Raw genomic sequence first — 22,419 nt, 5'->3', positions numbered from 1 at the left:
ATGATATATGGTAGCCGGAGCGCGACCTTGCGAAGGAACAATTACCTAATCTTCCTGCCGAGCAGGACTTTCTTTTTTCATGAGATATAGAGAAAAACTATCGAAACGGTTCCTGAGTGGTTTTATGAAAGAGTACGTTCAGTCGGAGCGGATACCCAAAACCTTCTTTCGTCTTAAGTTAGGCCAATTGGTTTTTTTCGAGTACCAGTTTTAGTTGACGAATTTACGAATTTTATCGTTTGAGTATTGCAATAATCTTTTAACGGCAATGAATTTTTATTAATATTGTTTTGTGGAAGAGAATTTTAAATTGAAGAATTTTATTGAAAATTAATGAAAATATTTTATTATCAACAATTAATTTTATCGATGAAGGCAATATTGAAAGAAAATCTAATTTTGTTTTTAATGCGTTAGTCAAGTTATAAATTTTATTTGTAAAAGAAAAGAAAAAATTTATTCGAATCGAAACGATCGCTAAATTGCGAGGTTTTGGGTATGTATCGAGTCATTTGTCACACACGCATAACGAAAGTGCCTTTTCTTGCACTTGACACTTCACTGCACATGAACATACACGTTCTAAAGCGTAAGCAAGTAGTATACGACTACTGAAGAAAATGACGAAGTAAACAAAAATATACTAACGATATGCTTACACATTATATTTACGTTTATATACAGAAAGAGCATATATTTAATATATATATGAAAATTATATACACGCAATATTGACCGGTTGCATCAAAAAACTTTCGTGCAACGAAATAATATACACATATAATTTAGTACATAATAATTATGCTATATATATATGTTATACAAGTAATAAGAAGTAAAAGAAGTGAGTAAAAAGATGATTTAAAGTATAACCACTTATATAGATGCATATGACAAGTAGTATTTATTCTGTACTGTACCGTTCTTCTTTTTTTTAAATTCTTCATGTACATTGTTATATATCTGATATATTTACACGTACACCAATCCTGGCATATGTAAAATGTCGACATTTATATATAAATATCTAAAATATGCTACATTTATATACATATATATTATACATGCGACCCCGGGAATGCAAATGCAAAGCTTTGCGCATTCGCTGATCGAATAACATTCCGACCTATACACTACGTTGTAAGAAGACGCCTTTAATTTACGTACCAATTACATGGGAAGCTAAAAGTTTGAACGTAGAAATCACAACACTAAAGAATAATGTAAAAAGCAATGTATGTACTTTAACGGCATAGATAAAGAATTAGCCACCTGTAGGTTTTGACCTATCTATCTACATCTGTTTTTTTTTACGGTAGATTTATTAGCGTACTCTGGAGGCAATTTTCTTCAAGGTCGAATGCGTTTTTGCGCATGCACGCTCGCGGGGTTTGTAAGGAGTCACCCAGTATTTGTAATAATAATGCTTGATAAATGCATGAATATTTGTTTTATTAATGCTTCTTATTTCATCTTTCTCCATTGAAAGAGATATATAGCCTTCCTATCCTCTATTATCCCGTTGTATCAGCTATACGAAAACCACCAACAACAGAAAAAAAGAAAAAGACACAAAGAAAATTGTTCACTCAGTATTAAGTATGATGCCTACAATTTCGTCTTTACACAACATGCAGCCTTTCCTTTCGATACGCCCCCGGCCTGATAATCCATTGGCCGCTGGTTTCCTGCTTTCCCGTTAATAATCATTCTAGACTCTTGTCAACGCTATCGACCTAGTGCTTGTTAATATCATTTTTCGTTTTCTATTTTTTTGCAAATTTTGAAAATCAAACATCTATTCAGCGTGAGCATATTTTTTTCAAGTTTGGTAGAACGTGCTGTCCTTTTTTAAGTCTTCCACCTTGCGCAATTTACTCTACTATTTTTGTTTGTTTAGTTCAATAGTTTTCTTTGTCTTCTTTCATTTTAAACTACCATTGTACGTTTCATGGTTGTGGTTAATTAGCTACGTTTTTTTTGTTTCCAGTTGATGTTTTTTTCTTCTGCTCTTTTTTGTTTACAGTTTTTTTCTCTTTCTTGTTCATTTTTTAGTGTATATTTTATTATCTTATTTTTCATCAAGCACAAGGTCGCTTACATTGTTCAATTGATATATATATATAATTACTAGCTGCTTTAGATGCTCAGATTTCAAGTCAGACTAACTTGTATATTCGCAATACACAATCCTTTAATTCCTGACATATATATGCTCAAGTACCATTCTAGCTCTATCCTATTGCTTCCAGTGCTTTAGTCACGCAAACTAAATGGCAAGAGGAAAGAAAAAAAGCGATGCGCCGAAAAGCAGAACAGTATGAATATCTTTCATCGTAATTTGAAGATCAAAAGCTCTTTTTTACTGTTTTTTTTTTTACATTATGAAAGGCACTCTATTTATGTAAATTCAAAAGCTATACAAATTACTATACCATACGAGTGCTTAATCTTAGTTTTCTTTCAATAGTCGATGCATATTGAAAAAAACTTGATATTTATATCAAATTTTCATTGAATAAGCTATTTAGCGCGTAGACAACAGAGTAAGTGTGACCCTTTCGTGCCTACGAATACGTAAAATGGTGACTAATCGTATGTAATAATATAAATACACATTGACCAAGTCCAGTTCAAATGCATCATCATCTAATCGTACTGTAATTTGAACATATTCCTTTAATGATACTATTTTATTAATTTTAATTATCACCTGCATATATCAATGAATCCAGGCTTTTATAAGTATATTCGTGAATTTCCGAACTCTTCATGTAGCTTACCCTTTCCCTCTCTAATGCTTTCATATCATTCTATTTACTATCATAAAAATGTACTATAACTCAGTTTATGTACTTAATTAACTTCTTGTTAGTTCTATTTCACACCGTAGTATCCATTCACTATTTATAATTAATTTATCATTTTTAATATTGGTTATATCGATTCACAATTTAAGAATTTTTGTTTCTCAATGCATAATCTAAAAATATTTGTACATCATAGTTACATAACACATTTCCATATTTTCTTTGAACAAAAGCTTCTCTTACCATTTATCGCTGCTTGCTACACATTTTTATAATATTTGATTTACTTTATATTATAAAGTTTCACTTAACTTGCGTTTACACATTCGCTTTCACTAATTCGCTGAGCACAAAGTAACTGTCTAGTTAGCAAAAACTAGTTTAAAAGTAGTATTCAATACAGCTATTCTAAGAACAAAATATCAAGAACCGTTAAAACGTGAATGTGTAAAAATAACACTTAATATCATTGTCGGATTACGATACACATTTAAAGGTTACACTTTTCAATAAATGGTACACGTTGAATTAGCTCTATAAGTCTTCTATTAATGCACAATTTTCAAACTATTTATTTATTCTAATGCGAAAAAAGACTAATATAGTTATTGATTTAAATGTAGTTAAATTTTATTTATATCAAATATAAATTATTAATCTTGCACGAAGGCCCAAATTATTATTATTACTTCCAGACAAGTAGAAGTTTTATCTCTAGTATAGACCAAATCATTACTATTTATATCAATAGCCAAATTAAAAAGTACGATATTTCTGTTTTGAATGACGATAATAATGATAATAATGATAAAAACTATACGATATGTGTAAATAGGGAACATGATAAAAATAAAACATAAAAAATACTTTTTTATAGCACAATTGACTTTCTTATAAATTATTTATTAAAAAATCGTTAATAACAAAAATTATGTTCCCTATTGTTTGGCCTAAGTGATGGCACTGCATGATTTACATTCTTTTCATTATTTTTCTATGAACTTTCTGTTTCATGCTTGCCTTCTTCCGGACATCGCACGATTTTGAACTGAATGAAAAATGCAATGAACTTGAATGAACAACGCAATGCTTGTGCTCTAAACTTCGTCAATCCTATCTGTCTTGCACGAATCCGTCTATATCCTGCATCGTCAAAAATCCTGGTTCTGGTAATTTCCGGATATTCCTAACCTTTACTTTATTCACGAATTATAAAACCTGGACTATTACAATTATGCTATGATAATAATGTTCAAAATGACTGTACTCAAAATCTTCAATTGAAAATTATCTGCATTAATTTTTATTATCTAAATTTTATTGACGTTAATCAATTTTTGATGATATTATACTTATATATAAATTTTGTTTAAAATTCACTAATTCGTTATTTTTTTTAAATCAATTTCTAACGTGATTTGAATACGTTTTTTAATTGTGTTATAATTTAATTGATCAATCATTTATTTGACTGAAAATTGAAATGAAAACTCATGCATATTCATTTACCAACATTGTTTTTACTTCAAATTACTGGCTTGGTTATTAATGCACGACTGGCGCATTGTCACCATGCCAATATGGTAAATTTGTAATCAAAATTTATATTAATCATACAATGAAACAAAAAATCTATAAACTCACCCCGGTACATGGTGTAAAAATGTGTGGCTAAACTCAAATATATCGACAATAACAAAAATAATAATGTCGATAAATTTATACTGATCATTATTATTATTTGTATGCTAAAAAACAAAAAAAAAACAAAAAAAAACAAAAAAAAACAAAAAAAACGAAAAAAAAAACAAAAAAAATTAAATCAAAATTAATGCACCTATGTAAAAAATGCAAATCGCCACAAACTAACCGTTCTACGTAGGGACGGCTTCTTGGACATATTCGACGATTATTGATATACCAAACGCTTGAACGCATCTTGTATTGACGCATCGCCTTAATTGAAAAACAAAAAAACTTCTTGGACATGTACCTGGGTGCTTCGAGGGCACGCTAATTCCTCGTGCCTATCGACTTTGGTTTCCGGTGCATCCCATACTGAATTCGACCGAGTGGTAATGAAAATAAAAAAAAATACCTCGAACACTGCCTCGTTTGCTGCATGTGGATCGCCTTAGCAGCCTTAGCCACTGTCGGGGCCCAAGTGGTCCCTCAAAACGCTCACTGTGTCGTCTACACAGACAGCTGCGGACAGGTAGACTCATTATTGTAACCAGTTTTTATCTTGATCTCAGATCTGCCTGTAATTTTATTGCTGCAAGTAATGTATATCTCTGTACACTGCTTTATCTATTGCTTTTGTTCACTTTATTCGGTGATACATTCGTGCGCCGCAACGATTCCTCGTTGATACTTGAAATTTTACTACTGTATGTTTGTTTTTCCTTTGCGTCGTTACAGTGCAGGTCTGACATCACAATGCTGCTAACCTTCAAGTTCACAAAGAAACTCGGCGGAAGTTGAGCATATGTTTTCACCAGTTTCGACGACTCAGTCATTAAAATAATTAAAAGCTTATGTATAACAAATTCGTGCTAAAGCATTCAACATCTTCCTATGCTCTTTGATGAACTTGGCTAACACGTAGCTTTGGGGGTACTTCCCTCACAACTGCTCACCGCAACTATAACTGCGAATAACCACTGCCTTACCTGGTGTTTGTCTCTTAGTTAAATTTATTACAAAATGTATTGATATAGGGTTTTGCCAACCTTATCGTTACTATAATTACTTTTATGTACTATTTCAGGCATTGACACTCGAGAATCCATGTCACGATAATAAATTTAGCACGCTTTTTTTATCACTCAATTAGCAAAACGAAGCTATTTGTCTATTAAAAACATTATTTTTTATGGATCACACTGAATTTTTTCCAAACTATTTATAAATTCTACTCAATAATTAAAATGAATCTCAGAAATATACGATAATTTTGCTGGCTTCAAAAGAACGCTTGATTAAGTTCCGAGCTGTCGAGTAAAACTAGTAAATATTGTTCGGTCAATTTTCATTTGATAAGTTAACTTGAATCGTGTAATTATTAATGGATTATATATAGATAACATACATCATTTGGTGTAATGCAAACATGCGCAGGCTTATTTTTCTTATTCTCGTTACAGATACACTTTCACTAGCGGTTGTGGATGACAATATAATAATTTCTATGTGCTCGTATTATTGCATTCACTGCTGTTGATTGGATTAAGTATAATTAAACCCAAAAAGTTATATATGATACACGCAAACTAAATAAACGCTTGCCTTATTGATTGATGCTATTGTTATGGTTGCGGAGTCGCAGTTGAACTAGTGTTGAACTTATTTGCAGTAGAATATATTAATTTGATAGCTTTACAAATCCCTAAGTACCTTTACATTATTGACATATGTATATTCTTTTCTTTAAGATAAATTGATAATTACATCATAGATCAATCGGAACGTCTATTGTTGCTTCTTCGCTATGGCTCGATTCGCTGTTGCGGTTTTTTTAGTTACTACAATTATTCTATGTCCCGTTTGATTTTCATTATATATTATGAAGAATATGTATCTGATTTTCATAGAACATTTTTAAGTATTCAGCTTTTTTTAGTAGAGAGTGAATGTGTGTGCGTTTTTGTTTCTCTTCACTATCTAAGTTTGGCCGTGTGACCGCTCGAGCGAATCGATCAAACGCGATCATTCATTGGCCCTCGCCAACATCGAAATGCTTGGGTGATCGAAGTCGGGATGGCGATTTTAATTCTATCGAAATGTAAATATCTTTGCTTTTTATCCTGCACTAACATTCGGTAAATATATAGATTAAGTCTCGGATCGATGGATAGTCAATGGTACGCAAATACCCGCATTTACACGATGTTTGCTTGCATTGAGCAGAAAGTTTAATAATAATGAAATCAATCGATTTTTCAATTTGCACTCGAAGGTCATAGTCGCACGATCGCCGTTTTTATTACTTCTGATTTCTTGTTTTATATTATAATTGGTCCTTAACGTGTGATAGTTTTTTTACAATAAAAATCAACACCTCTCATCTTATTCTTTTTCTTTCAAATTTAGAGATTGCTTGCCTCTACCTCACTTTCAATTTCCATTTCTGTCGAAAATAATGATTAACCAATTATTTTTAAGAATGTTTCAAGTTTGTATGTGTGGTATGGACCGCAATATCGTCACCCAAGCACCACCAAATTATAAAATCCGAAATTTTAATTGCATGATGACATTCAGTGTTTTGTAGCATAAGGCTATTGCGGAACTGATAGAGGAACAATTCTTATATTAGACATTATGATTATTATTTCAGCTATTTATGTCGATATCTTAGAAAATATATATTTATTCATGATTTTCTATCTATAATCTCTTGAGACTTTGCTTATTAAATACTCTTTCCTGGCTTATGTTTGACTTTCTTCTGAATCACTCAAAATCACTCGAGTCTCCTCGATGGCATTATACGCAGGCTCATCCAAGCCAAGATGATCTATTCATCTACGACGTTTCAATTCTGCACATGAATGTTCTATACCTAACTAAATTTCGTGTACGTTATGCAGAGCATTAAACTAACTTTATACTTGTGTTATCTCTACTAAATTACGTTTCTTTTATCATCAAATTAGCACGCTTATAATTGTACTACTATTCATGGTAAAATATGGAATTTCTAACAATGTTATGCAAATAATTAGCTTTATATGCCAGTAAACGAATATATTCTTGAATATATTTTCATTTTGTGTCCGTTTTAATAATGTTTGGTAGGTTGTTTTCATGCTTTATGACCAAAAACACACTGAGCTAACACAATAAACAAGTGCATATGCGACATAATCTTGCGCGTGTTCGTAATTTTCCTCCAAGTTTTGTACGACTTTCAATGTTTACATTTATTTTTTGCTGCATTTGCTTGCGTCCTCAACGATATACTTTTCAGTGCATAGACGTGCCTAATTGTGTCAGACATTCCCATTTTAAATACACACTTGAGAACTATTTTCATTTCGCAATTTCTCAAAGTAGAATTCCCGATGTGAAAGTTGCTATACATTCATGTTGCGGACTTATACAATGCGACAGATAATTTCGTGGCAGTATGAAGATTGAAAGTCGATCATTTCGTGCTGTCGTTTGCATTTTAAATTTTATTTCGTCTCTAAAACGACGTAAGCATCTCGAGAATTCACGTCGTTATTATTATTTTATCATTCAATTTTGATACATGATGCATGTACATTCTCACTATTAGAATGATTAATTGTTTTCACAAATACAAAACTATCAGCTGTGATAAATATTTTGCATGGCCACTTACTGATAAAACAAAGTATAGAGCATTTTTCATCGATCGAAAACTGTCGCGTTTGTTACTCATCGTTTTACGGAAGATTGCTTCTTACTGAGTTTGATTTTTCAAGAAACGTCTCGTCTGCACTTGATCTTTGATCGGGAGTACTTTGCACGAGCTATGCATCATTTGTTCTTCGGAAAATAAAAATGCTACCTAGATGCAAATTTGCTTTGATAAATTTCGTTGATGAACCAACATTCTAGTCGTTGAACGAACGAGCGAGAAATTTCATTAACCGTGTACTCTTGTATATCTTCTTCGTTTTAATTGTCAACAATAGTTGCACTACTGTGCTCGAAAGATTAATGTACGAGCTAGCTGTTAAACGATATTCTTTTTAGACAACGCTTCATTTGGCAGCGCGATTTGAACGAATGAAAAGTAGCGAAGCACGTGCGCGTGCAATAATGCGACAAGTATACGTATTCTTACGCATAACATGTTATAAGAAAAAGTTCTTAAATGAGAGAAAAAAAAAGAGATTTCCATTTGCTTCAAGTGAATAAAAAAGATCCGTAAGCGGGAAGAGTTGTAGGTCCCGGTAAATGTAACTTTTGAATCGATGAGCATGCAATTGACTGAGAATCAATTGGCAGTTAGCAGCAAAATAGCAAGTCAGCGAAAATCAAGTTGAAGCCAGTGTCATTGTCATTAACGCTTTCATATGTACAACCGCAAGATTATATTCCGTGCTCAAGAAAGCAGATCGTTAAAGATCTTTTCATTGGCTAGTTCAAGCATATCATTATTCTTTTGTTTTCAAAGATTTGCATTACATCATAATCTAGTAGTACTGATTAAAATTCGTCAATAAGTCATTGATCTGAAAATTGAGGGAGACGCTTGCGTTAAAAGGTAGCGCAGAGGCGCATGTTGATTTGTTTTATTCGTTTTGCTCGGATGAAACGAAAGCCGTTCGCGCGATGCAGCCCCGACATTGTGAGTCGGCACAATGAGCATCACTCAAGCATTTCGCGCCGCGAGAAAATTGCGTGCTGAACGCTGTCTGCCTGTGTGTTAAGCGCGTCGTCGTCGTCGTCGTCGTCGTCGTCGTCGTCGTCGTATTCAAAGCTTTGTTCGTAGCACGCAGCGTAGCCGGGTTAGTCGACGCGGCTGTGTTCCCTTTTCGAGATTACGCCGAATTTTGAAAGAATTTCAAACGAGCGAATCGCCAAGATTTCGATGAGCATCGCCGAGGCTCTTTTTGCACGTAGCAGGTCCGTATTGTCGATTTGGCGTCATGTCGTTTGAAAACTTTAGTATCGATAAAGTAATCATATAGAATACTTCGCGCCTTTACTGCAACTGTCGTCGCTGTGTGTAATAAAAACTTGGAGAGCATTCCTTTGAATCCCTTTGAAAGCAACAATTGTAAATTTTTTTGGTTGTTTGCTACGCTTTGATCTGTCGACGAATCGCTATTGTTTTACGTTTCTTTTCAAATAACTTTCTTCGGTTTGTTTTCTTTCCGACAGTCGTTTTCAACTTTTCTTGAAACGCAATTCAGTCAGTTGTCCTTATTCAGCTACCAACGAACAAACGAGATTTCTTGGTACAGAAGAAGTAACGTCGAGTTGAAACGAGACGTCAAGTGCATATAGAAAGAGAATGATTATTTTGAGGCACTTGACAAAGTTATCGATAGGAAAGTTGCGAGTCCCTTACATATAACACTTGAAAACGTTCTACTGCAAATTTTTTATCTCATTAATAATAAAATTCGTTCGGATTCCCAGTGACTGTTAGTTCGCAGAACATTATTGCAGGCAAGTGGGCCCGAAGTGCAAGTAAGAAAAGTGCACAGGCCAGCCTGTAGGATCGGACTGGTTACTGGGTATCCGAATGCCTTTAGCGATAATTACCTTTGAATTTTCATTGTACGTTCGAATTTCTAGAGCATGCGACTCAAAATGCGTGGATATGCTCTAACATTGTTGCCGGAGAGCGAATGGAGGAGAGAGCGGTTGCGTGGTTGAGCGAATGGGCATAAATGAGCAGAAACAGATCGGAAACTGTTGTACGACGTGTGTGCGTGCGCGTGTTGATCCGATGAATGACGAATTGCAGATTGAACTGTTATTTATTGGACTGTCGTTGAAATTGCTCGACGAGAGTTCAGCCCTGATCGGACCAGCAAAATGTAATACTGTGCATTTGTCGAATTTCTTGCAGTTACTGGACACCCTCCCGGTGTGCCAAGATTTTAATCGGCAACTGTGCAACCGTCCCGCCTGCAAGTTCATCCATCTCCATGACGGTGAGTGCAGTGAGTGCGAGCGGGCACGACCGGGCGAGGAGCGCGCGCTCACGATATCTGCTTTCTGCTGCTTCTTGCAGGAAACGTGGAGGTGATAGACAACCGCGTGACCGTGTGCAGAGATGCGGTCAAGGGCACCTGCATGCGGCCCCAGTGTAAATATTATCACATACCAGTGGCGCTGCCCCCGGCGCCCCTCATGGCTGTCACTAGTTCCGCATCTCCGTAGCCGGTACCGCCTTCACCGCCAGCAGAGGCAAAGAGAGCAACGGAAGAACAGCGACAAGACGCCCATCCGCCCGAGTGCGTCGTTCACGCGCGACAACCGATAGCCGCGGGCCTCGCCCATCTTAGCAGAGCCACGAGCGAGCGCAGATCACACGCAACGACCACCTATGTAGGCTGCTGGCTTCTTTTATCTCTTCTTCTTCTCTACCCCCTCCCCCGTCTTCTTCTCTCATCCGTCTATCGCTATTTCACACCTATTTCTTTCAAATACCATCCCACGCTCTCAATCCAAATCCAACCAGCCTGCATACGGCGTTCATCAAGTACATGCCATTCTTTACTTCTTATCGATGATCTTCCTGTTCGTGCGCTTTGCTTTAACTCTTGCGTGTTTGTGTTTTCCGTTTTTCCTACGATCATCAACAATCACGCCATAAATGACGTTCGTCGTTGTAATTTCTTTGTTCTCGCGATGGAATTGATGACGATGAGTGCGTGCGAGCGGCAGAAACAATATTATACATTAGTTGACATTTAAATTCAATGGAATGTACGCGCAGCGAGGAATTATTAAGTAGAGGATGAAATAAGGAAGAGGAAAGCCGGTTGACCGGAGCAATGATTTATTTGTGATGATTCTATAATTATTTCGTTTCTCGTTTTGTTATCCATAGACGTTTTAGAATTTTTAACCATCTCTATTGCACTATCATTATATATTATTATTTTTATTGTAATTACGTATTTCCTAGCCTTTATCAATTATAATTTTTTAGGAATCGTGAACTGATTGTTGTAGCGAAACATAAAAAAAAAACAAGTTTAACAACAGCGAATGGTTTTACAGAAAGTCGATGTGAGCCCACAGTGAATACTCTAAAATTCACTAGTTCGGCAACTGCGGGAAAACGATGCAAACGTACTTTAATTCAATATTTTCACGCTGGGTGGTGATCCCAAATTTCAAAACGATTTCAAATTCATTGCGTTTTTCAAATTTTTTATAAAGTCACTAAACGAATGATGAATAAAAAATTAATAAATCGTGTACTATCGCGTTGCTTCCCGTTGTACTGTGATGATATTCCGCCACGCAAAAAAGAGACTACAATTTCTTTATTTTTTGTTAATATACGTTGTACGAGACAAGTTTATGCAATATGTGTCGAGTCCTTTTATTTTCATTTTATTTTTATTAGTGCTATATAAGCGTTATAGTCGTCATAATAGAATGAATTAATAATTTACATTCTAATGATATTATTAATTTTTTCCTTTTTATTATTGAGACTTTTTATATTAACAGTTTAATACTCTGAAGTCAATATTGGATAGATATTATCGGGTAGCTAGTTTCTACCTCTCACTTTTACGGTTATAGTACATCAGATTTTGCCTACTAATTATTAATATATATTATTTTAAATCCATTTAAAAATAATCTTTCGAAATGACTTTTCAAAATATAATGTTAAAAAGGTATTAATAAAATGTGCAGTTTTGACAGTGTTGTAGTGATCAGTAGGTATCTGCCCGATGATAATGTTTAAGTTCTGTATCAAAACCCTCCATTCGTTTGATTTATAATTACGTATTTTATGTAATGTTAAGTATGATAAATTTATAAGAATCTTCGCTCATCAATGTGCAAGATAACAGCTGTGCGAAAGCGAACACAGATCTTTTCAGCCTAAATGAAAAGTGAAAATTTACTTCGGATGTTAAATCTAATAAGTAGGATAGCTAGGGCCTGCAAGCCAGTGTGATGAATGAATGGTATTGATATTTCATTTAAAAATCAACGAAAAGTATAAACTATTAGGAAGAAAAGTAACTAAATCAACGGCAATGTTTTTACACCGATGAACAAAGATTAGGTCTAATTATGTTTTATTTTGTATCATATGTATGCATAAGTGTTGATGAAAATTGAACGTATGAATATTGATTCAAGTTTTGAACATTTTGTATAAGAGAGACAGAGAGAGAGAGAGAGAGAGAGAGAGAGAGAGAGAGAGAGAGAGAGAGAGAAAGAGAAAGAAAGAAAGAAATAAAGAGAGAGAAAAAAAGAAAGAGAGAAAGCGCGGTATTTAGGATTCGAACGAAATAGTACGATGAGCAAAGACCTAAGACTCGAAAGGCCATTGATTAAAAAGAAATTATAAAACAAAAACACCACTTGCTAGGATTTAAATAATTACATAGAAACTTGAGAAGGAACGATGCATTCTTCCAAAGTGTAAAGGGCGCTTTTATATTATTTCACGTATAATGTGAGGTTCGATATAAGAATCGCTGTTCAGGAGTCACAGATAAAAATACATCAGAATGGATACAGTCATTTTTTTATTAATGCCATTAATAAAAGTAGAAATAAACCAACGCCGATGATTTTCGACGGATAACGGTACTATTTCATTGATAATTCTAACTATTTGAAAAAAAGTAATTATACCTGTAACGAAAAGTATATTCAATTAACGATAAATTTTGAAAAGGCGGTACTTGCAAATGCAGCGAAAGAATGAAAACTCCTAAACTAACGTACGCGGAATCGAATGAGCGACGAAATAAGTAAAGTTTTAATATGTAAACTAAACTAGAACTTTATTGTCGCGATGAAAACGAATCAACTTATATAAAAATAATGCAACTGCAACTTACTTCCTTATTAAATTTCATGAATGTGCATGAAAAATCACAAAGTACCACTCACACTTAGATTGTAATAAAATGTTAAAATGAAAATAACGCGTTTTTATTTTTCAGAAAAGTATACCTCTAATATCAATATCCCCAACATCACCTGTTAGTTTATTCAAATATATATATATATACATATATGTATATGTACATGTATGTATATATCGAAGGAAGAATATCAAAAGTTTGATTCACAGTATTCAAAGATTATAAATAGAAATAAGTAATTTTTACCAAATTCATTCTATGATATATATAGTTTTTAAGTTTTTTTTATTAATAGTTTTCTTACATATGTAAAATTAAAATTCCTAATAGTATGGAGAGGAAGCAAAACATCTGCAGTTATCATTAGTCTGTGATTTTATTGTGATTTTCTGTTTATAAAAGAGTATATATATATTGGAATATTTTTTAAGACTCGTCGTTCGATCGTTCGGCGGCAGATTAATGAATGTATTTGATTTTTTTATATGAAAATGAAAACTAAAAAGCTCATCCGTCTCTTAGTTTGCAAATAAACATTTTTGAGAAAGATGCAAACATGCGCCGTCCATAACTAAAATTATATAAATAATTGATAAACTTTACACCTTGTTGCACAAAAGTTAGTTTCTAATGATGAAAAAATACTAAATTTTAAATATTTTCCTCGTATTTTCCTATACGAACATAGAGAAACGCTGTTCGGCAAGGTAAATAAAAATAGATAAATGGTTTTATAGATAAACTTTATTAGAATTACTTGCGAACTTTGTAAAAAAGTAATTTAGTTTAAGAGAGTATATTCCTTATTTTTGTAGTCTATATTCTGGGTTAATTTTTTGATTAATTAAGTAACGCATCTCATAATTTTCAGAAATATATATATAAATATAAAGAATTACATTTCATTTCAATTAACATAAATTTTTAGAGTATTACAAATTTACAAATTAGACCTTGCATATTACAATATTACAATTAGTCATTATTTATTATTTCTACCAAACCATTAATTCAGGATATTTTAATTATTATTACTTAGAAATAATAATAATAATAATAATAATAATAATAATAATAATAATATAAAAATAGCTTAGCTGTCATAAATTTTGATGAAGAACTTGATAATCATGTGAAATAATTATTACTCCTTATAGTTGATAGATTCTTTTAATGTGAAAAGATCAACTAAAGAAAAAATTAATTTTATCTTAAAAAATATATTACATTGGTTCTCGAATCAATATATTTTACGTTAGAAATTGAATCAGTTACTTGTAATATGTTATGTAAGATACTAAAAGGATCTTAATTTTGTTATAAATTAATTTAAAAATCACGAAGTCAAATACTCACATAATGAAATATTAATGAAGAGGACTTTTAATTGACCGTTTGAAATTATTTAAAAAAAAATTTCTTTGTTCTTTAAGTTTGGACTTTTAATTTATACTATACTATTTTTGTAAAATATTTATACAAAAGTCGTTATTAAAATTAGTGTTATTAAAGTGACATTTGAGTGAGTTTTGTCCTGTCCACGGTCTATATATGTAAATATAGAAAAATTCATGTAAAGAAAAATAATTATATAATATATTTTTAACTGCACCTCTTCGTTTCATTAAACAGAAATATCTTACATTTAAATACTTATGGAAGTTACATAATAAATGCTGTCTGGTATAAAAGCTTTGTTAGTCAAAATATTTATTAGATGATCAATACACAACTTACGACCAGATTAACGATTATTAAATCTAAATATATCATTCATATACTTTCCATATTTGAGGCTGTTAAACTTTGTTTTTGATACCATATTAAAAATTAAAAATTTATGTAATTATAAGCAATTATATCGAATAAAATAAGAATCATTTTCATGTTTTTATGCCAATTTTGACATTGTTAAAGTAATATAATATTCAGGAAAGTACAAATAATACATATATAAAATTCTGACCTCACTTTGATTAAGTAGGCATTCTATATTGTGAATTTATTTTCGATTTTATCCTCTGGTAGTATATTGTACAACATCGATACATTTAAAATTCAGTTCATACCTCACAAAAAAAAATGTTTTTCTCGCATTTCCCTTGTTAATTACAAATTTAATAACAATTTGAATATCGGAACAGCTTAACTTATAAAGTAATTAAACATTTTCCTGATAACATTTAGAAATACAAAAACTGCAATCATATTAAGACTATCAGGACGATAAAATTGAGTCTCATTAAAATTAAATACAACATAATACATGTAGGTACATATATGTATGTAAGGCCGTGAACGCGCTAAATTCGAAACAATATGATTGTTTTGTTAAATAGAAGATCTTTTTTAAATAATCTAAATAAATATTTTTCTTTTATTTTGTCATTACTACAATTGTTTTATTTTTATATACATTCCGTTTGCAGTATTAGTATTAGTATTAACATTAAAGAGAGATGTAAAATGAAATCAGTTTTTAAAATAGAGTCATATATAAAACATATTATTATATATAAATAAAAAATTAAAGACAAAAGAGTATTGAAAATAAAATTCTTGGCATAGTTTGTATGATTCCTAGATTTTAAATACCTATATAAATAATAATTAAATTAAATTAAAAAGAATTGTCAAATAATTTGTAGTTGCGTTAAGATCTATACTTTACTACAATTTATCATGGCAAAAGAAAAGAACAGAGCTTTATGAGTTACTAGAATTTTATTTTATTTAATACAAAGGAAATATTGAAAGTTGTAAAATAAAAAAAAATCAATTCCACCAAATTCTAAAAATGTTTGTCTAATCATAGTCATGTAACTAGAATTATCTTTTTCTTTTTTCAAGTATGTAGCGGCAATCGGTCTAAATTCAAATATTTCAAAATGCTTTACCACTGGTTTTGGGGAACTAAAAGCGTAGTTTTTGCGTTATACAATAATAATTACTCTTATAATCTTCGTAGTTATTTGATTTTTATTGTCATTATAAGTAGAGTAAATAAATACAATTCGGGTTTGAGAATGCAATGATAAAATACTATTGTCAGTTTGTGATATATTTATTAAAGAAATATTGTTTTTTAATTATATAAGGAAATTATCAAGAGTGTCTTCGATTAAATTTTCGTTGATAATACGAAACATACAAATATATTTCGTTATACTTACAAGTACATATAAATCATAAAAAATAGGCAATAAACTTAGGAAATAACTATGAATATTTACAGATTTTGTTAATTCTACAACATATAAGTTACACAAATCTGCAAAATAAGAAGTTATAATTGTTGTTGGTCCACTGAGGGTAATTTCCGAAGTAATTTTTTGCGTAGAATACAAATCTAGAGTCAGAATTTGTCCATCACGTCCGGTTTTTTAGATGTCCTAAATTAAAGGGGCAAAAAAGGTGGATTTTTTATATATTTGAGGTCCCGCAACAACGAAGAAATTTTTCTTTTTTTTTGAAAACGGGAAAAACCATCTGAAAGGTCTACTCTTACCTTGAGATATCTTTTCTCTTCATTGAGAAATCGTTGATTGAAATCAAGTATGTTAACAATTTTGAAACAGCTAATTTTCTGGATACATATATATGGTTTATGTAAGGTGATAACATCAGACTCTTATACCCTAATTTCCTTAACCCTCGAGCCCTATAACCAACAACGCCATAACCCTAGACTCTTATACCCTAATTGCCTTAACCCTCAAGCTCTGTAATCTGCTATGCTAAAATACTTGATTTCAATCAAGATATCTCAAATCTTAAATATGAATTTTAAAGGGTAAAAGTAGATTTATCAGATGGTTTTTTCATTTAAAAAAAAAATTTTCCGTGATGTTACGGGACCTTAAATATACCAAAACAACCATTTTTTTGTCCCCTTAGGTGAGGATATCTAAAAAACCTGACGTGATGGACACATTCTGACTCCAGATTCAAATTCTACGCAAAAAATTACTTCGGAAATGACCTTCAGTTGGTCAACAACAATAAACAAAACCATACAGATCTGTGTTATTAATTAATTCATAATGGTAATGATGAATTCTTGTTAGTCTAGTAACAACGTTAATATAAATTGTAATATGATAAGGAATTTCGATACTCGATTATAGAGTAAGAAAAATAGTTATTAAGATAAGAAGCGAATATAAAATATTAAAATAACAAAAAAATTAATAATACAATATTACACTTGGACGCGAAAATGCATACATTAGAATATACTTATATATGAGTATACACATATGTTGTAATGTTATTATTTTTCAATTAGTATTGTGGTGTAGAATATTATATACATATATAAATATTATAAATATTATGGCGTTTAAGTAATTATTTCGTAATACTTAAAAAGTTAAAGAGAGAAGCGATTAGCATTTACAATAAAAAAATACAAGAAATTTATGATTATGAAATAAAATTTCATTCTAAACGTAGTGATATATCTGTCCGATGCTTTTTTCTCGCTTCTCTTGTTAATTATCCTTATCCTGTTTTTTTTTGTTTTACCATTATTTTTTTACATTGAAAAATATAGCTATTAAAAAAAAAATAAAATTCCTGAAAGTGTGTGCACAATGCGCAGGCATCTTTGTTATAATTTACTTCATTGGAGTATCTGATAAGCCGAATACATCACAGTACATACATACAGCGAACTTTTATAATTCTTCGTCTTTAATATTTACCAAAGTTAGCGTGTAATAACCATTTAAGGACAACAATATCATCAGACAACATAAAACTTAAGGTAAGCAAATGTTGAAATATTTACAACAGGCGGAACACGAAGATAGCCATTAGGAAGTTAAATTTTATTCAAATAATTTTTCTAGTTCAATTGGATATTTCACGATTTGGAAATTATTTAAAGATGACTTTGATTCCAGTTCATCAAAATCATGGAAATAACGTATATGAGTGCTTTTCAACAAAATATAGATAAGATTTAGATTCATATTACCAAATATTTAAAACAGTTACTATAGGTTAATACTAATATTTACAAATATATTTGTTAAATTGCCATTGAGCGGATAATAATAAAATATGTGTGAGAAGAGTCAGATATTTTAAGCGATGTTATCACCCAAGATTTGCTCTCTACGTTGTAACGTGCGAGTTTCATGTGCGAGTGAAATTCGCGCGCTTCCCGCTTCGAGTGAGGGCGACTCTGGCTCTGAAGTGAGAGGGGGATTCCACGATGTTGGGTTCTCGCGGCTGTTTTCCGGGCCCGGGTGTGGCCGAGCGAAGGAGGACAGAAGGAAGAGAGACTCGAAAGAGGACACTGGAGGTGAGCGAGCGGGTCAAGATTAGGAGTTCCCGTGTTGCCCTCCCGATAGTGTGACCAGTAGGCAGAGTCTGGAACGATCTTGGGACTTGCCATCACGTCGCTTAGAGACCGTCGGCGCGGAGCGCTCGAAGCCGGCTTTGTCAGCAGGATCCCGCCCTATCAGGATTTGGTCGTTTGTGGCCACAGGAGGCCCCGCGCCGTCTACAAGGATATCCGTAAAGCTCAAGAGATCCAGCCGGTCGGGACAGTGAGAGCGACGATTGGCACCGAAGGCAAGTTGTTGGTGCATATTATCATTGTCCGAGAGTCTGTGCATTGCGAGGGATTCATTTAAATGGTGAGGTAATCACCTCACTCTGGGGAGTGGCGTTTGAGGGCGAGAGTTTTTGTTATTTCCGCGTCTCCGCGACGAGGCGATCTGCGCGCGTGCGACAACCGATAGAATAGTGTCCGGGAGCTGTATGAAGTTGAACTGTAATAAAATTTAAACCTGAACGTAGGCAAGAGATTTTGCATTGAATTCTCCTAACCTGAACGGGGCTAGCGTTTGACGTACTCATGAGCCGGGCATATCAAGATCGCTTGATCTTGAAAATAACAATGTATAGTAAAAAACTTTACAACGTAAACCCTATCTAAAAAAATTACGAATTACCGATATCTAGCGCTGTGAATAGTTCAAAATTTCAATTTTATTTTATTTTGTAACGGTTTTCGCCGGAATAAAGCCGTTGTTGATTTGTTTGTACGGGGCAAAATATTTACGAAATTATTTAATAGGACGCGAGCCCAGGGCGTATGAATACGCCCTAGATAACGGTTCTGATATGCGCACTATTTCGGATATCGTGAGAATAAGGTGTACCAATTACAAATAGTGGATATACACTTACACAATAACACATTATTTATTATATTAAAATTACAAGTTTGCCGCGCGCGTACCAAATGGCAACCGCCAGTCCCCAATCGCCTTGCAAGTCGAGCTGCGCTGCAACGACTAACATAACTTATATACTCCTCAAGTCCAATATTGCGGGATGGCGACAACGACTGTTCGCCCTCCTACACACTCGGGTGGTCGCTGGCACGCGCGAAAAAACAGAGAGAGAGAGAGAGAGAGAGAGAGACAACTAACCGTCGACGAGCTGCACTTGGTTGCTACTGCTGGACTTCAGCTCGGCGGCGACGTGCGCACGGAGCTGGTATCGTGGTCGTGCACTGACTCGCCGATGTTCACCGCCGTTAGGGATGTGACGATCGACGGTCTTGCCGTACGCCGAGGATGCGACATTGGCCCCTCGCTCGTTCCTTAATGGCCTCTTCGGCCGCGATTGCTGTGATTGTTACTGCTGCTGTCGCCCCTGCTCCTCGCCCGCACTAGGTCGACCGGGAACACTTTATTCAATCAGCAACAAGTGCGCGCGTGAGGGGCTAAACTTTTTTCCGCTAGCAACGGTAGCGAAGCTCGGCAGTTACTCCCGGCGATCTCCTTGCTAGCCGATTTTCCGCGCTCTGCGTGCTTACTCTCTACTCCTTCTTCCACTCTCCTGCAACATGGTCGCCGAATCTCAAACAGCAAAGAAAATCAGCCAACAAAGTCGATTCCTGTATTATAACTTTCAAACATTTATATTAATATAGAAGTTGGAGATTTTTATTTTCGTAATGGATTCAGTTTATTTTTGTAGCAATCTATAAGAATGGAAAGATAAAGTTATGAAAGCGTTTGAAGAAGAAAAGGGATTACATTTTGAAATTATGCTGGAATTATTATTTATATAAATCGATAATTTTATTCCTAACTTCACATTTATCATTAAATACTAATTTCAAATTTTTAAATTTGGTTGAAAAATAGAGAAAGTGTTTAAAATATAGTGGAAATCATAAAACTAGAAAACAGAATATAGTAGAAATCAGGAAACTAAAGAAATGGAAATAATTTTTTTAGTTTCTACAGTACTATTTAACATAAATGATATGCGTACAAAGAAAACTAATTACCAGAATATTATACCTAACTAATCAAATCTGAAGTATCGGCCATTTCAAGTGAGTAAACGTTGAGACTAATTCTCGAATAAAATATGTAAGTACGATGTTCAAATTACAGAATCGTCATTTTTTACAAACTAAGAATACAAATTTCCTTTTTCATAACAAAATTATCATTATAAATTTCTCAAATATATTTTTTATAGTCTCAAAACTTTAAGTAAATTTAACGAAACAGCATGTTTTACACACAATTGAATTTGTCACCAAAGATTACGTAAATTGAAATATTACTCACATAATCATCTATAATTTGATATAAACGAACTTGTTCAAATAACGTGAGACACTCGTAAACAAATCGTGAACATGAGCATTTTTGAAGAATCGTACGATTGTTCGCCGTACTCGGTTTACTTGAGTTGCTCACGTAATTTGGTATTCATGATTTTAGCTGCCACGTGGCTTGAAGATCCGAGTAAAGAACGAGGGAAACACATCGCGGTCAGGTCATCACTCATTTGAATAAAATATTTTCTCCGCCAGCCATTTTTTCATATTAGAGAACAAATAATAGTCCGACGGAGCCAAGTCTGGAGAATAGGGGGGATGTGAAACGAGTTGCAACCCTATTTCCGTCAGTTTTGCGGTCACAACTGCTGAGGTGTGAGTTGGTGGTGATGGAAGAGGACTTTTTTTCAGAGAATGTTTTCCTATCAACTCATTGTTCTTTGGTCTCAGAAGTGTAATGATGCATCCATGTTTTATCCGCAATGACGAAACGACGCTTGAAGTCCTGTGGACTTGGCTTGAACAGATTAAAACCGTTCTTGTAACGCTTCACACGATCTCGTTTTTGGTCAATCGTGAGCAACCGCGGCACCCACCTAGCGGATAGCTTTTTCATGTCCAAATGTTAGTACAAACTTTATGTATCTGTTTGTTTGAGATACCTGCAGCTCTAGCGATCTTACGCATCTTCACTCTTCTGTTAGCTATCACCGCATCATGGATTCTATTAATGATTTCTGGAGTGATGACCTCAACAGGTTGTCCAAAAGATTCAGCGTCTTTTGTACTTATATAGCTACTCCTAACATTTTGAAACTACTTATAAATCATTCTAATCGAAGGTGAAAAATCATCATAATTATGAATTTATCAAGCTTCTGTTTAGTCTCGTGAGCCGCTTTGCCTGTAATAAAGTGATATTTAATCAACACACGAAGTTCTTTTTTGTCCATTCTTTTACAACCACCCAATTTCTTTGATTCAAACGAATGTTAAACACAAAGTAATAGACCGATTTGGTTGAAATTTGGTGTGTGCTCTTCCAAGATATGATATTCTTCCAACTAAAGATACACTCGATATGCACGAGAACCGCCATCTCTCTGACTTTGCACGGACTTTACAAACGACCCTTGTACATATGTATGTATTGGGGGAAGAGTGAAAGATTCTATGAATGAATATCTTGAGGTATAAAATTGATTGAAAATTTATAAATACAAAGGTGATCGTATTGATTCAATATAAAAAAACCCTAGTCGTGAGTAGGGAAAAAGCTATTTAACTGTGATCGCGTACAAGGCAATACAAACTAAAGTTGCAAACTAAGAGAGGATGTAATGCAGTGCATTACAAGGCCTTTTCAGAGAGTGTTGCGCTATTTGCAACACCTCAGAAAAGGCCATCCCTGTCCCTTGCCGCCCCGTAACCAGCTGAAAATACGTAA

At 33.4% G+C, this 22,419-nt stretch overlaps 1 protein-coding gene across 1 annotated transcript; it reads left to right on the top strand.

Moving 5' to 3' along the window:
* Positions 1–3,318: 3,318 nt before the first annotated feature.
* LOC131674503 (uncharacterized) lies at positions 3,319–13,507 on the top strand. Its single transcript, XM_058953224.1, has 3 exons — positions 3,319–5,025; positions 10,369–10,453; positions 10,534–13,507. Exons 1-3 carry the CDS (start codon positions 4,933–4,935, stop codon positions 10,680–10,682), a joined length of 327 nt encoding a protein of 108 aa, XP_058809207.1. The 5' UTR covers positions 3,319–4,932; the 3' UTR covers positions 10,683–13,507.
* Positions 13,508–22,419: the final 8,912 nt, after the last annotated feature.

The sequence above is a fragment of the Phymastichus coffea genome, unplaced genomic scaffold (genome assembly GCF_024137745.1).
Source record: "Phymastichus coffea isolate CEN01 unplaced genomic scaffold, Cenicafe_Pcof_1.1 PCOF00250, whole genome shotgun sequence".
Lineage (NCBI taxonomy): Eukaryota > Metazoa > Arthropoda > Insecta > Hymenoptera > Eulophidae > Phymastichus > Phymastichus coffea.
This window is presented reverse-complemented; position numbering and strand designations above follow the sequence as displayed.

Bases quoted from the DNA above. Each gene is read 5' to 3' on its own strand.
- LOC131674503 (XM_058953224.1), top strand. From the start codon at position 4,933: ATGTGGATCGCCTTAGCAGCCTTAGCCACTGTCGGGGCCCAAGTGGTC. The intron at 5,026-10,368 runs GTAGACTCATTA...AATTTCTTGCAG, and splicing joins ACACAGACAGCTGCGGACAG to TTACTGGACACCCTCCCGGT. The intron at 10,454-10,533 runs GTGAGTGCAGTG...TGCTTCTTGCAG, and splicing joins GTTCATCCATCTCCATGACG to GAAACGTGGAGGTGATAGAC.